Source organism: Lolium perenne, chromosome 3, assembly GCF_019359855.2.
Source record: "Lolium perenne isolate Kyuss_39 chromosome 3, Kyuss_2.0, whole genome shotgun sequence".
Classification (NCBI taxonomy): domain Eukaryota; kingdom Viridiplantae; phylum Streptophyta; class Magnoliopsida; order Poales; family Poaceae; genus Lolium; species Lolium perenne.
The window spans coordinates 260,155,388-260,170,316 of record NC_067246.2 but is presented as its reverse complement, the minus strand read 5'-3'; the positions used below and the strand labels follow the sequence as shown (position 1 = coordinate 260,170,316).

At 47.3% G+C, this 14,929-nt stretch overlaps 1 protein-coding gene across 1 annotated transcript; it reads left to right on the top strand.

Annotated features, from left to right (window-relative positions):
• Nucleotides 1–6,241: 6,241 nt before the first annotated feature.
• Nucleotides 6,242–7,216, top strand: LOC127338757 (protein MIZU-KUSSEI 1-like). The gene has a single exon (XM_051364751.2). The coding sequence runs from the start codon at nt 6,245–6,247 to the stop codon at nt 7,139–7,141; it is 897 nt and encodes a 298-aa protein (XP_051220711.1). The 5' UTR covers nt 6,242–6,244; the 3' UTR covers nt 7,142–7,216.
• Nucleotides 7,217–14,929: the final 7,713 nt, after the last annotated feature.

Below are 14,929 nucleotides of genomic sequence, written 5' to 3'. Positions count from 1 at the left end.
TGCTTTTCCTAACTTTGTTTTTTTACTCTTTTAGATATTTTTTAAAAGTTCTTGGTAGCAACTTTTTGCATTAATTCATTCGTAGAAATATTCTACTCCAGAGAGCACAACAATTTATCACCGAAGCATTATTGTTTAGCTGTAATTCTGATTATGTGTGGTGAGTGAGATATGAAATGCACAGAAAGTGGCACGCACAAGCGGGTGCGTCAACTCGGGACGACGCTCAGAGATAGCCTAGGCGGTGAAACCTTGACGGAGATGCCGAGCACACGAGTGATCCGCTGTGTACTCCCTCTGATCCCTTTTAATTGATTTAAATTTAGTCTAAAGTTATTTTAAATTTGAATGAATTAAAAAGGATCGAAGGAAATAGTACTTATCCAATCCTTGTTTTAGAGGACAAGCGCACATGCTAGGTAACTGTACCATGTGATCATTGAGCCCTGTCTAGTGCCCCCCCCCCCCCCCTCCTCTACCCGAAGGTGAAGGGTTATATTTGTTTTTTTTCTGTTTTTCTACCTTAGGTCCGCTGAAACTCATATCCAGCCCATGTATACACATTCTTATACATACGACATCAATACATCGCGTTAGAAAAAAAAAGAGGTCATGTGACCAGGTAACCATCCCAAATGCCAAACTACCGACCCACATCGTGCATGCTAGGTTTTGAAACATGTTGGTTGCGTACGTATCCCCTGGGAACCGACAACGATGCAGCCAAACGATGGAATCGCTACACCGGCAGGGATCTGTTAATTAAGGGTGCTACGCGTGCCGGCCGTCTCCGCCATCGCTGGTGATATCGTTGGCCGCTCCAGATCCGCCGATTCATCGACGGAGGGTACCCTCTGTTCCCGGCGAGGCTAGGGTTAGTGTCTCCGCTCGACCCTATCGAGGTGTTGGGACGGTCATGTTCTCCTGCTCGTGCGTGTGCGCGTGGGCTTCTTCCTCCAGCGAATCGACCAACATGATGGGGTAGGCTTCGTACACCATGCAGGCGTAGTAGTACACCACACGTACAGAAAAAATCGTACAAGACAACACAGGCCATACGAGTCATTAGAGGGTTGTACGTACATGTCAGATTTCTAGATTACACGAATCATACCCCTGCTTACGAGGGGTATGAAAAGATCTCTACCGTTATTGTTTTTAGTACGGTCAGAATTTCGCCAAGGGGAGCACCAGAGCAGAAGTGCGAGTAAAGGTTCTAAAGTTTGGCCCTTGAAATAAAAAGTTTGTGTTTAAAATTCGTCGAGAATAAAAGGTTGTCTAGCAAAATTCCCGGAGGAAACATAAATCTCGCCGCAGCGAACGGACGGAAGCTTCGTGGGGCGGTGGCTGGCGTTGGCGGCTGGTGCGCTGACCGGCTCAGTACATTGATGTGGCCATGGGACGTGACATGCCATACGCCCATCTAGGGTCTGACCCTGAACCTGAACCTGAAGCTGTGTTGTGTTTGCGGCACATAATTGAACCCATCACTTGGTCACTGTCACTTTATGGGTTTGCCGTTGCCAACGCCGTCCGTGGGCAAATGCCCAATTATTTTGCGGCAACGTTTTGCGCAATTATTAAGGCAGCATGGTCGCGGTCTCAGGTCCAAATCAGCGCCGTCTATCGCGACAGTTTGCCCATGATGGACGGGCGGGGAAACTACTACCTCCGTTTCATGGAATAAGACGCACGCGTATTTCAAGACGAACTTTGACCAAAAAAATTAAGCAACAAAATCTTGATTATATTATATTTATATAGTATCGTTGAATTCGTATTGAAAAACACTTTTGAATGATACTAATTTCATACAAACAATCTTTTATCTATTTGAAGTAATTCTTGGTCAAACAAAAAGCTCGTAAAACGAGGACGCCTTATTCCTTGAAACGGAGGTAGTAGTAATCAAGAGTGTATAGTCCTGGACTACCGGTATGTAGCGGTGATCCGGCCGGCGGAGGTGCATTCTACAGTATTATGGTTTGGTTGTATCGCGAGCGGAGATAAGATGAGATTATGTTGGCTTTATCCTCTTTATTTGTCGTTGGTAACTACAGCCGTGTGATGACCTAGCATGGTACAAATTACAATACAAAGTAGCATGTGCGTGTGTCCTTTGGAATAGGGGTTGGATAAGCATAGAGCTGATCCTGGTGAGAGGATAAGCATGGATGGATGCTTGTGACCACTGTTGGCCAGCTTGTGAAATCATTGGTTGGCTCGACGCCTAGTTCTTTACCGGGACTACTACGAGTCTAGGGTGCGATGTGTAGTCGATCGCCGAGAGGACGATTGCTGCGCCGGCCGTCGAGGTTTCGTTGGTTTGCTGGGCGATGGGGATGTGGCCCCGGCACGGCCGTCAGTATGGACAAGGAGAAGGTACACTGTCCTTTTTCACCGACGTGGTGGCATACTGGCATGCCTCGCCACTCACCGACGTGCGGTGGTCGGAGGTGCCATTTCCCATATCATGGCTTGCTGCACATGCACGCGTGAGCCATCGAGCATAGGACGATGCAGGTTTGGGGTAGTGGTGCCCTAGGGACGGCAGCCCGTAATTGCCGGTGCGTGGGCAGGGATGGAATGCGGAGGCTGTCGTCCCGAGTTGACGCACCCGCGCGTGCGTGCCCCTTTCGCTCAAATTGATATGGGAAAAAGCTTGCTATCAGCCGACCGATCCGGCGCCAAAGATCGGTCGCACTTTCGCACGCGGAAGCTCCTTCTCCCGCCCGGAAATCTTCTGGCCCACTAGGTGGCCTGGCCCATTAACCCGCTTTTTTGCTCTTGCCTGTAACTTGCTCCAGGTCTGCTTTGCTATATAGTAGCTTAGATACATCCTGCAACGCTCCGCTCCTGCTTATGTCTTGCTAGCTTTTTTCTTTTCTTGGAAACACATGATTTTATTGTGGTAATCACTTGTTACATTTGTTAAAATAGATTATCCTTTTTGTTGTAAATGAACCTAGAGCAAAAAATGTTGTTACAAACACAATTTTTTGTTGTTGTTTTTGTTTATGATTTTTATTAACATATTTGATGATTTTTGTTGTAAATCATATTGCTTATTACTTATTTGTAACATTACTTTTTAATAGTTTTTTTGTACTACTCCGTGATTTTTGTAAATATTTATGGAACTTTTTGTTGTGAAGGAACCTAAAGCAAAAATTGTTTAAAAATAATTTTGTTGTAATACTCCGTGGTTTTTATAAATATTTATGGAAAATTTTGTTGTGAAGGAACCTAGCTGTAGCAAAATGTTTTATTTGTGCAAAATATTTTTTGTTTAAACATTTTTTGTAACATTACTTTTCTAAAAAAATAGTGGAGATTTTGTTGTAATAATTTGCAATTTTTGTGGGAATGAATAGCGATTTTTCTTGTAAACCAACGTCTAGCAAAATATTAGTTGTTTAAACATTTTTTGTAACATTACTTTTTTTAAAAAATAGTGGAGATTTTGTTGTAATAGTAAATATTTTTTATAGACCGGGTGAGAGATTTTGTTGTAATACTTAGTATAACTTGGATCTGTCCTCGGGTGGCATTTGTGTTGTAAACATGGCGAAGGTCAGGTCCAAAGGGATATACCTTTCACTTTAACCGGGAGAAGAATAGGACCGCGGGTTAAGTTTCAGAAAAACAGGGGGCAAAATGCAAATATCGCACTGTGGTAGATTTCGGACGTCGGATCGCGATCGGACGAAGCGGAGAACGACCAATTTTTTGGGTTTCCATCGGGGGACCGACGCCTAGCGTTTCCCATTGATATGTGGGGGACGCGCCATCGTTCACGGCCTGTGGGGGACGACGCGTTGTCCGAAGTTCAATAATAACCAAAGTTTGCAATTCAAGATCGACATGCCAGTTACCCAAACTAAAAATGGTTTTGCTATATCTCAGTTAACTGAGATTTTCTTCAGTCTAAGTCACTTACAAAAAACTTTTTGAGTTGCACTTTTCTGTTAAAAAACACATACTACTTTTCTCTGTCTTAACATGTAACTATTGATATTATATAAATATACTTATCGCCCTATCGTTCTATGATTGAACCGTTATAAGTCACCATTCTCTTATTTCTTTATATTTTGTCCTCTCCGGATTAAGAAATTATTCGATCCTTGTCTGTATTGGAGTAACACCCACTTCACAATTCGTATTTGACAACGTTCGTATTTGGTTTGAAAATCTAGACCATTTCTACCTCTACTTGGTTGATTATATTATAAGGCAATGAGCATGTAAAAAAATTCTAGGCGTGAAAAAAATTGACTAAAAAATATGACAAATGTGCACATACAAAAAAAAATTGGGTACATGTATCACAAAGAAATTATGTATTTATAAAAAAATTATGTGTATTGATAAATATGTTTATATTTTGAAAAAAAATATTGACAGTTTCAAAAGGTGTTCACCTATATCTAAATAGCTGTCCATATTTGTTAAGAAAATATCCAATACTTAAAAATGATCTTTATTTTAAGAAATGTTCATATAAATGGAAGAAGTATATGTTTTGCAATATTCTATCTTGTTTCAATTTTTTTGTTTATATCAGACACAGTATTCATGTATTCACTAGAAAGAAAAATTGTTAAAATTTTGAAAATCATAAAGGGAAGCAAGTGAATAAAAGAAAAGACATCCTTATTGGACCCGGTACATGCAGAGACGTGGGTGCGCTACTCGTGATGAGTGGGGTGTAGCCTGCATGAGGAGAATGCATATTCATGGCGGACGGTTCATTGGGCCTCATGTAGGTCGCGGGTCAAGATGGGAATAGGTTGGACATCTGGGCCAAGGCAAATATGGGCCTGATTACTACTCGGCCATGCTGGCACTGGAATTAGGCCTCCTGTCACCTGTGAACGAAATAAAAAAGAGGAGGAAGTAATTCTCACAAATACTGGGAAGTTAAGAGATGCTTCCAAACCTATCTCCTAGTACCCCTTAAAAAAACTATCTCCTAGTGGATTTCCCTTATCTTCATATGTTGCTCTGTCAACGAGAGGTGAGAATTTTTTTTATTTATGTGTTTGGTGTTTGGTGTTGTGATGGTGTTGTTTAGACGGCCATGCTAGCACTACAACAAATAATGGTATCCAAGTTCAACCCCATCTTTGTTGCGTAGTCAACGACTCGGGTAGTCATGTGTTGGCGGCGGCCGTTGGGCTTGTGCTCCGGCTTTGTGTGGTGGTGTTTTGATCGTTGGCATGTTCACGATTTCATCTTCTGTATAGGTTGTTCCCATCTATGGGTGTGCCCGTGTTGAGCTGTCGGTTTCCCCAACAATTCCAGCCTAACCATCAGCACAAATTAGGCATGTCTCGCGATGATTTCTCTTCTTCCATAGATCATGTAGTACGTGGCCGGTGGCTAATGCAACGACATCTACGAGTACTACCCTCTACTAGTACAATTCTGCTGAACAACTCTACTTCATTCTCTCCTTTGGAGATGAGATGCGACTATGACCGCTTCAGATTTTCTAACTTGCAAGTGTAAAGTCAGAGGTGAACAATACCTCTGACTTGGGATTATTTTCTGCCCTTGGATTTAAACCTAACGGTTCAGATCTATTGCTACAGGACAATGAACAGTCCCGATGAAGAGGGAAATATATAGTACCGTCGCTACATGGAAATGCATGCACAGTGTTATCTGCAGATTGGATTGAACTAGGCCCTTCAATTAAAATCTAATGATTGGGATGACAAGTCAGGGTGCTATAGCTCGGTGACTTGTCTTCACAAAGTTAGAGAATCCGCGCCGGACTATGACCAACAGATTCGGATGCAAAAGGTTTTACTCAAGGATTTGATGCATTTCTAAGTTTTTTTTAGAGTATTTTCTGTAAATGTGGGGACAAGCATCCTACGTGTGAATATGCATTTTGTAATCGTTTTCCTAGGCTAATATATTCTAGATATTGGCCTTAGAAAGTATTGGGAAGTCCTCTATATAAAAGGAGCATGAAAAATCAAAGATGTAGAAGAAAGCTAAAGATATTAGGAACAAGCGGAAGCATCCTCCAAGTCAATTAAGAGCAAACAAACCTAGCAGAAACAATCCTTGACTAGAAAAAGCCGAAGTAAAACCCCAATACACATCGTGCATGCCTCATCATACCTTCGTGTACGTGCATTCCACCAACCTAAGCCAGGCGCCAGCCAGCGTTTCAAAAACATTGAGTCTTCTCCTAGCTACAAGCATCACAGGACACAGACACGACGATATGCCAGAACAACGCGCTATCTCAGTACCAAACACGGCCATCAAGCCGGCAACGGCAATGGTACACTACGCGACGCCGCAGTCCACCCCGCCGATGTCGCCGCTGCACGCGTCGGCGACGCCTCGCACCCCGGGCGCCGGCGCGTACTCCGAGTTGCCGCCGCCCTCGCCGCACACGCCCCGGCCGCCTATCACGCTCACCGCGCCACCATCCAAGAAGAAGCAGCGCCGCACGGCCGCGCGCTCCCTCCGCGCCATCCGCGCCGTGCGCGCGCTGTTCAGGTCCCTCCCGATCCTGGCCCCGGCGTGCCGTTTCCACGGCGTCCTACCGCGGCACGGCGGGCCGTCGCGGATGCACGACGGCCACGTCAGCGGCGCGTCGCGCACGACGGGGACCCTGTTCGGGTACCGCAAGGCTCGGGTGACGCTGGCGGTGCAGGAGACGTCCGGGAGCGTGCCCATCCTGCTGCTGGAGCTCGCGATGCAGACCGGCAGGTTCATGCAGGAGATGGGCGCCGAGCACCTGCGCGTGGCGCTCGAGTGCGAGAAGAAGCCGCCGGGCACCGGCGCCGGCATCGGCCGCACGCGCCTGCTGGACGAGCCCCTGTGGACGGCCTACGTGAACGGGCGCAAGATCGGGTACGCCATGAGGCGGGAGCCCACGGAGGACGACCTCACCGTCATGCAGCTGCTGCGCTCCGTCTCGGTCGGCGCAGGCGTGCTGCCGAACGACGTTATGGGTCGCGACGCCAGCGAGGGGCAGGAGGCAGGGGACCTTGCGTACATGCGCGCTCGCTTCGACCGCGTGGTCGGGTCCCGGGACTCCGAGTCGCTGTACATGCTCAACCCTGATGGCAACAATGGGCCTGAGCTTAGCATCTTCTTCATTAGGATATGATCAAAGCTTATGACAGTTTTCCATTTGGTTTCTGATATTTCCATGACTCAGACTTTGGAACTCTGTAACTTTTGATTTGTATGGGTGAAATTGGGAGAGGTTCCAGAGTATGTTTTTGCCGCCTGACAAATCTTTTGGATGGCTGCCTTGATCGTGGCCACCATGTCGGCACCTGTCGGGAACCCTTCCGTTGCATTCGCTGCCGTCGTCCGGGTCATCGGGAGCGCAACTGCCGCCGTCGCTCTCCGGCTGGCCCCTCTCCTACCTCGCAAAGCTGCTCTCCTACTTTTGGTTCTCCTCGACCTACCCTAGCTCGGAGCTGGGCTGAGGTTGTGCGCCATTCGCCGCCTTGTGCATCGGTGCTGCCATCCTCCCCACCTGGAGTTGGCTGGGATGCCTCTGACAATGCCGCCGTCCGGGACTCCGACTTGCAGGCCCAATTTGCTTCTCTGCGAATGGAGCTCCTCCAGCTTGTTGCGGACCGCATCAAGGAGGTTACTCGGCCGCTGCGGGATGAGGCTGCTGCAATCAAGCTGTGGCTTGCGTGTGCGGTCGGAAGCTGGGAGCGTGCGGAAGAAGCTTCTACCTGTGGTGTTGGGCGTGCCCCTGCCCGAGCTTCGGATGCTAGGTTGAGGGACCCTGAGCTCTTGGAGTCCTTCGGCCCTTACTCGCCTGTCCGCCGCCCCTGCGACTCGTGGGTGGCCTCAACGCCTTTCACCTGCATCTTGAATGTTGCTCTGGTCTTGCTCCTCTTCTGCCGGATGCGGCTGATGACAAGGTTGCTTCCCCTGAGGGTCGTCAGAGCCCAATCTCTGATGATGTCGAGGGCTTTGGGCTGGCTAAGCTAAGCTCTTTGTTGAAGCTCCCGTCTCTCTTTCGGTTGAGCACTCAAGGCTTGAGGCATCTGCGTTTGAACATGTTGAGGTGGTTGATGTGTTGGCTGCTCCCTTGGTGCCTTTTGTTGAAGATCCCGAGGTGGCCGACCCCACCAAGCTTTGCGATTTCTTGGCCAACTTGGCTTCGAAAAAGCTGGCGCTCATGTCGCCCTTGTGTGAGCCTTTGGCAGAGATCCCTGCTCCCAGTGTCGTTGTTCCTGAAACAGTTCCTGCGGAGGACATCCAAGTTGATCCCGGGGATCCCGCCGCCGACAAGCTCAATGTCTTCTTGTCATCGATTATTCGGCCTGCGCCTCCGCCTATCCTTGCTTCGCCGCCCTCTAGGAGAGCCCGTGCTCCTAAGGAGGTGGCCACCACGCCTCGTCGGAGTGGTCGCATCGAGAAGCAGAAGCAATCGCGGAAGGATGCTACATCTCAAGAGTTGCTCGCCCGTGTTTTGGGTGTCTTGAAAGAGAACGCTGCGTTCGATGACAACACCCTTGCTGCCTTGATTGACAAGTTTAAGACCCCTTTGTCGCCTTGCTCCATTGCGATTCTTGGCTCCCTTGTGAAGAATGTGGAGAAGGTGAAAAAGCCCAAGGGCAACAAGGTCGGCGCCAAGAAGAAGGCGGTTGAGATTACATGATGGATGCGGTTCATGCAACCTTCGTGTCGTTTTGTCGAATAGGTAGCACTTTGTCGTTGACAAGTTGGTCGATCTTGTTGTGTGGTTGTTTTAGACTTTGGGAGTAGTCCGCATGTCGGAGGTACTCAAGTTTGTATGGTTTTCGATCCGGTTTTCCTTATAAACTGGATCATTTTCAGTGTTGATCGGATTAAAGGTCAATCGGCTTGAAGTAAGCCGGAATACTTATGCCGGCATAAACTAACCCGACATAAGAGATTTGTATGTAACTTCTGTGTGAAGTCGAAAGATGATATACCGTCATACTTTGTGAGTGCCGACATAGGGGTCCAGAATAGGACGAACGGTCATATGCCTGCCCCCAATAGTCCATGCACAGGTCACATCGCTACAATCACACAAGAGACCATCATCATTGTGCACATGTCACAATGTTCCAAGCATGTCATGCCATACCGCTGACATGATGTACAGTGGTCAGCGGCATGGCAGAAGGCCAAGTCACGTCAGGGTGTACCGGTGACAAAATGGAGGCTTCCTTAGTATGACAAAGCATAGACTTAGATCCACAAAAGGTGGCTTTATCCCATGCTAGGGTTTCCACCCCTGTAACATGCCTCCCCACGCTATATAAGGGGAGGCAGGGCTCCCTTGCACATGACCAAACTCTCAGACTCTCATTCTTCCACTTAGCGCTAGAACTTCATATTCGACCTTTGGCTACACAACTCGAGGAGCGCCATTGTTGTGAGGTTTCCACCTCGATTGTATATACAACTTAAACAAGCAGGAGTAGGGGTTTTACCTCCTCACGAGGGCCCTGAACCTGGGTAGATCCTCGTGTGTGTGTGTGTGTGTGTGTGTTTCTCCTTCATCTCTCCTTGACGAGGGAGCTCCTCAGCAATGCCCACCATGAGAGGCTTAGGGTTGACGGAATCCTGCAGGCTAGCACGAGACATCGGATACCAAACAAACGGGGAGAGATATTTACCCAGGTTCGGGGCCCTCAATGAGGTAAAACCCTTACTTCCTGCTTGTCTAATCTTGATTTATCGAATATATCGGGTTACAGTGGGGTATCCGATAGGTTGATATGGTCGACTCACCGAGAGGCAAAGATTCTAGGGTTTGTGCTCTAAGTTGTGGTGGTTCTGCGTATTGTTGTTCTGTCTTTCGGCAGTCCCTCTCCCAACCTTTATATAGCAGGCCAGGCCCCGAGAGTCCTGTCTGAACTCGACTAGGTTACATTGAGATCTAATCTAATCTTTCCTCCAACGACACATTCTTGCCTTGTTCATCAAGAATTCGTCACCTGGTAGGTCTCCTTTGTTGCAACTGACGTACGGGCCCACCTTGGTCTTGGACAATCTTCATGGGCTCCTAGTTAGGCCAAGGGAGGTAGACTAATATCAGGTACCCGAAGGGTAATGCCCACATCAATAGTCCCCGAGTGGCTGGCCGAAGCAAAGCTTCGGGCAAGGACTATAATTGTCTTCATCCGAATATCTTGATTAGTCGAAGAAAATTGAGTCTTCACGCTTACTATGAGGTTGAAATTGCTTGATATCGGGTGCGCGTCCAGCACTCGCGATGGGAGTAGCCCTAAGTCTAGGGACGGATGCTTGCAACCGTGCGTAGACTGAAGTTGTACCACTCGAAAATTTTGCTGTCGATGCTTTTTGAACTCCCTTCATCATCCGATGCTTTTAATATATCGGGTCTTCAAAGACTTCAGGTGAAGTCATGCAACTGATTGTACGTAAGGGACAAAAGTAACAAGCCCAACCTTACTCGATAAATCGATGCTGGTTTACTGCCGATGGCAAAACAATGTTACCCTACACAGAATCAAGTCCCCGGGCTCGATCCTGGATCTGCTAGAACCTTCGGGTCCGTTCTTCTCTGAATCCATTTGATTATTGATGATTTTGTTGTCTGATGAGACGTGACCTAGGGGGCCCATCTCCTGTCTGAGCAGTCAGTTTTGGAAATGACCGAACATTGCGTACTAACCGAGGCGTCTCCTCGATTTCCGCGTGTAGTGGAGGTAATAGTCCTATGGCTTGCTTCTTATTTTGACATGCGTTGAGTCTGCACCCATTTTTTACAGCACGAATCCACCGGCCCAAATCCTAAGTAACTTTTTTTTCCTTTATAAAGGGGACCCAGAGATTTTACTCATCTCTCCGCTGCCATCTTCTTCTTCACTCGTTCTTGCATCCTGCTGCTACTGCGCCCTTATCTCCGCCGCGCCCGAATCACCAAAGTTTCTAAGGAACCTTGCAAAGATGGTTAAGAAGAAGAGCGCCGCCACAAGCGCTACCGACTGAAAGGCCGCCACGGCCGCCATGGCCGTACGGTCCTTTGCCACACGAGCAGCATGTCGAATCCATCGCGTGTTCGCGGGCGACCTCCGGCTGATTGAGGCGGAAGACACGGATTGAGGATTTGATTCGACGGCCATGTACAACGCCGGCGTGGTATCCTGGGGAGAAGTTCTTGCGGTCGCGGGTTTTTTTTTAAAAAAATTTCTGGAAGATCTGATCAAGGTTGGTCTGATCCACCGGTTGTCATTAAAAAACGGTCGATTTGGATCAAGCAGCACGGAGGGGTCAGTGCATGCAGACCAGTCTGTCGGGGGCAAAATCATGAAGTTCTAAAGGGCGAAAAAGTAATTAAAAATAAAAAGGGCAAATGATAAATTGCCAAAGTAAAAAGTGGCAACTAATAAAATTCCCCAAGAATATTAAAGCAACTTGTTGTTACTTAAACAACTCCTTATTACTGGTCAATATTGAAGATATTAACTGTGGTAAGCTCTCTTCCATGTCAGGCAACATTAAAACTACTTTCTGACGGAAATCATAGACATGACAAGGCTCTGAAGATCAGAACATGGAAAAGGCTAGACATGTAGGCCCTACCAGTACCCAGCCGCCATTGTCGTCGTGGTGAACGAGCAGATGCCATAGGATGGCTTAAGTTGGGGCCGAATGGGCGCAAGAGGATTCGGGGGAGGGTTTGTGATTAGATGGGATGAACTTCCGGATGCTTTCCTCAAGAACTCAGCCAAAGGCAGTGATACAAGAAGAAACACACAAGGAAGAACTCTGCTCTAGATCACTATCTTCATTGATCTCCACAGGATACAGGTTTTTGGGTACAAGGTTCATCTACTCCTCGACCATCTAACCCCCTGGATACGGGGGTGCCCCCTCTCCTTATATAAGGGAGAGGGTGGCTTACAGAGCAAGAAACCCTAATGGCATCTTTGACTGGACAAACTACTTTACAAAGTAACTTTAATCATAGATGACGCCGGGGTCTTCTTTGATCAGGGAAGCTGACGTCCTCCGGCTTCTTTCAGCGTCATCCTCCTCTTTGGCGCCAGGGCTTCGTTTAAAGCTACTTTGCTTAGCTCATCCTTGTTCTCTAGCTCTGAAGAGAATCTTTGACCAGTCTTGCCGACATGCTCTTCTTACCGGTAGCCCGGTGTCTTCTTCATCCGGTTCTGGTATACCCCTCTTGGGGATACCGGCCTGGCTTTACTTAGCCAAACACTTATCTTTGTGCTCCGGTATAACATTAAACCGGTATCTTGATGGCTCAAACCATCCGGTTTGGCATGCCTTTGGCATACCGGGGGTCATCCCCCCAACATTAGTTCCCGAAGCTGGTATAGTCTGGTGGATTCTATCCAACAGACCATGCTAGGTTCTCATGTCTTAGGATACCGGTTTAATCTTTCCGGCGGTTAGCTTGGATCCGGCATCTTTGCCCGGACTCACGTTTTCTCTCTTTGCAAGGTATGTTCCGGTATCTTATTCTCCGGTATCTTAGTCATTAAACCTCTCCTCGGCGAAGTCGAGAATTTCTCGGTACGGTGCTGTCGGTGACATGCGCATCAGAATCGACGCGCCGATGTCGTGGGTCACTTCCCTTCGGCTTCTGCGCCCGCAATAACTGCTGCACAGCGGATCCTGGCTGCCATTCCGGATCCGTGTGGCTTCCCTGTGGCTTTCCGTTTTCCACGCGTGTATCGCTGCGCCACGTGGCGGCCCGCGGAGAGAACCGTCGCGGCCCAGCGGTTTTCGGCCCACTGATACGTCTCCGACGTATCGATAATTTCTTATGTTCCATGCTTGTTTTATGACAATACCTACATGTTTTGTTCACACTTTATGATGATTTTATGCATTTTCCGGAACTAACCTATTGATGAGATGCTGAAGTGCCAGTTCCTGTTTTCTGCTGTTTTTGGTTTCAGAAATCCTAGTAAGGAAATATTCTCGGAATTGGACGAAATCAACGCCCAGCATCTTATAATTGGACGAAGCTTCCAGAACACCCGAGAGCCACCAAAGGGGGGCCACTGGGCCACCAGACGCCAGGGTGGCGCGGCCCAGGCCTTGGCCGCGCCCCCCTAGTGTGTCACCGCCTCGTCAGCCCTCCGACTCCGCCTCTTCGCCTATATAAAGGTCCCTGACCTAAAACTTCGATACCGAAAAGCCACGGTACGAGAAACCTTCCAGAGCCGCCGCCATCGCGAAGCCAAGATCTGGGGGACAGGAGTCTCTATTCCGGCACGCCGCCGGGACGGGGAAGTGCCCCCGGAAGGCTTCTCCATCGACACCACCGCCATCTTCATCAACGCTGCTGTCTCCCATGAGGAGGGAGTAGTTCTCCATCGAGGCTCGGGGCTGTACCGGTAGCTATGTGGTTAATCTCTCTCCCTATGTACTTCAATACAATAATCTCATGAGTTGCCTTACATGATTGAGATTCATATGATGATGCTTGTAATCTAGATGTCATTATGCTAGTCAAGTGGATTTTACTTATGTGATCTCCGGAGACTCCTTGTCCCACGTGTGTAAAGGTGACAGTGTGTGCACCGTGTGGGTGTCTTAGGCTATATTTCACAAAATACTTATTCACTGTTATGAATGGCATAGTGAAGTGCTTATTTATATCTCTTTATGATTGCAATGTGTTTTGTATCACACTTTATCTGTGTGCTACTCTAGCGATGTTATTAAAGTAGTTTATTCCTCCTGCACGGTGTAAAGGTGACAGTGTGTGCATCGTGTAGTACTTGGCGTAGGCTATGATTGTGATCTCTTGTAGATTACGAAGTTAACTATTGCTATGATAGTATTGATGTGATCTATGCCTCCTTTCGTAGCGTGAAGGTGACAGTGTGCATGCTATGTTAGTACTTGGTTTGGTTATGTTGATCTGTCATGCACTCTAAGGTTATTTAAACATGAACATCGAATATTGTGGAGCTTGTTAACTCCGGCATTGAGGGTTCGTGTAATCGTACACAGTTAGTGGTGTTCATCATCCAACAAGAGAGTGTAGAGTCTAGCATCTATCTATTTATTATGTTATGTGATCAAAGTTGAGAGTGTCCACTAGTGAAAGTATAATCCCTAGGCCTTGTTCCTAAATACTGCTATCGCTGCTTGTTTACTGTTCTACTGCATATGTACTGTCCGCAATATTACCACCATCAATCACACGCCAGTCCTGGACAGCAAAGCACTTTTCTGGTGCCGTTGCTACTGCTCATATTTATTCATACCACCTGTATTTCACTATCTCTTCGCCGAACTAGTGCACCTATTAGGTGTGTTGGGGACACAAGAGACTTCTTGCTTTGTGGTTGCAGGGTTGCATGAGAGGGATATCTTTGACCTCTTCCTCCCTGAGTTCGATAAACCTTGGGTGATCCACTTAAGGGAAACTTGCTGCTGTTCTACAAACGTCTGCTCTTGGAGGCCCAACACTGTCTACAGGAAAAGAAGCGTGAGTAGACATCAAGCACTTTTCTGGCGCCGTTGCCGGGGAGGAAAGGTAAAAGGTACTCACACTCCGGATCTCGGCTACTAAGCTATTTTCCGCCGTTGTAAGTACTCGAAGCTATTTCCTTTAGATCCTGCAATTGCATCTTTTTGTTTCTTGTTTACACTAGTAAGGCATAATGGAAAACAACAAAAATATGAGAGATCTTTATGAACTTTATCTTGAATTAGGACATGATGTGTTTGAAGAGAGAATTAAAAAACCCATGGAACTTTATATGCATGATAATGGGAATGTTATTAATATGAATGCTTTGAACACTATTGTTGCTAATGCTATGGAAAATTCTAAGCTTGGGGAGGTCGGTTTTGATGAAAATGATCTCTTTAGCCCTCCGGGTATTGAGGAGAAAGTTTATGTTGATTATGATATGCCTCCCATATATGATGATTATAATGA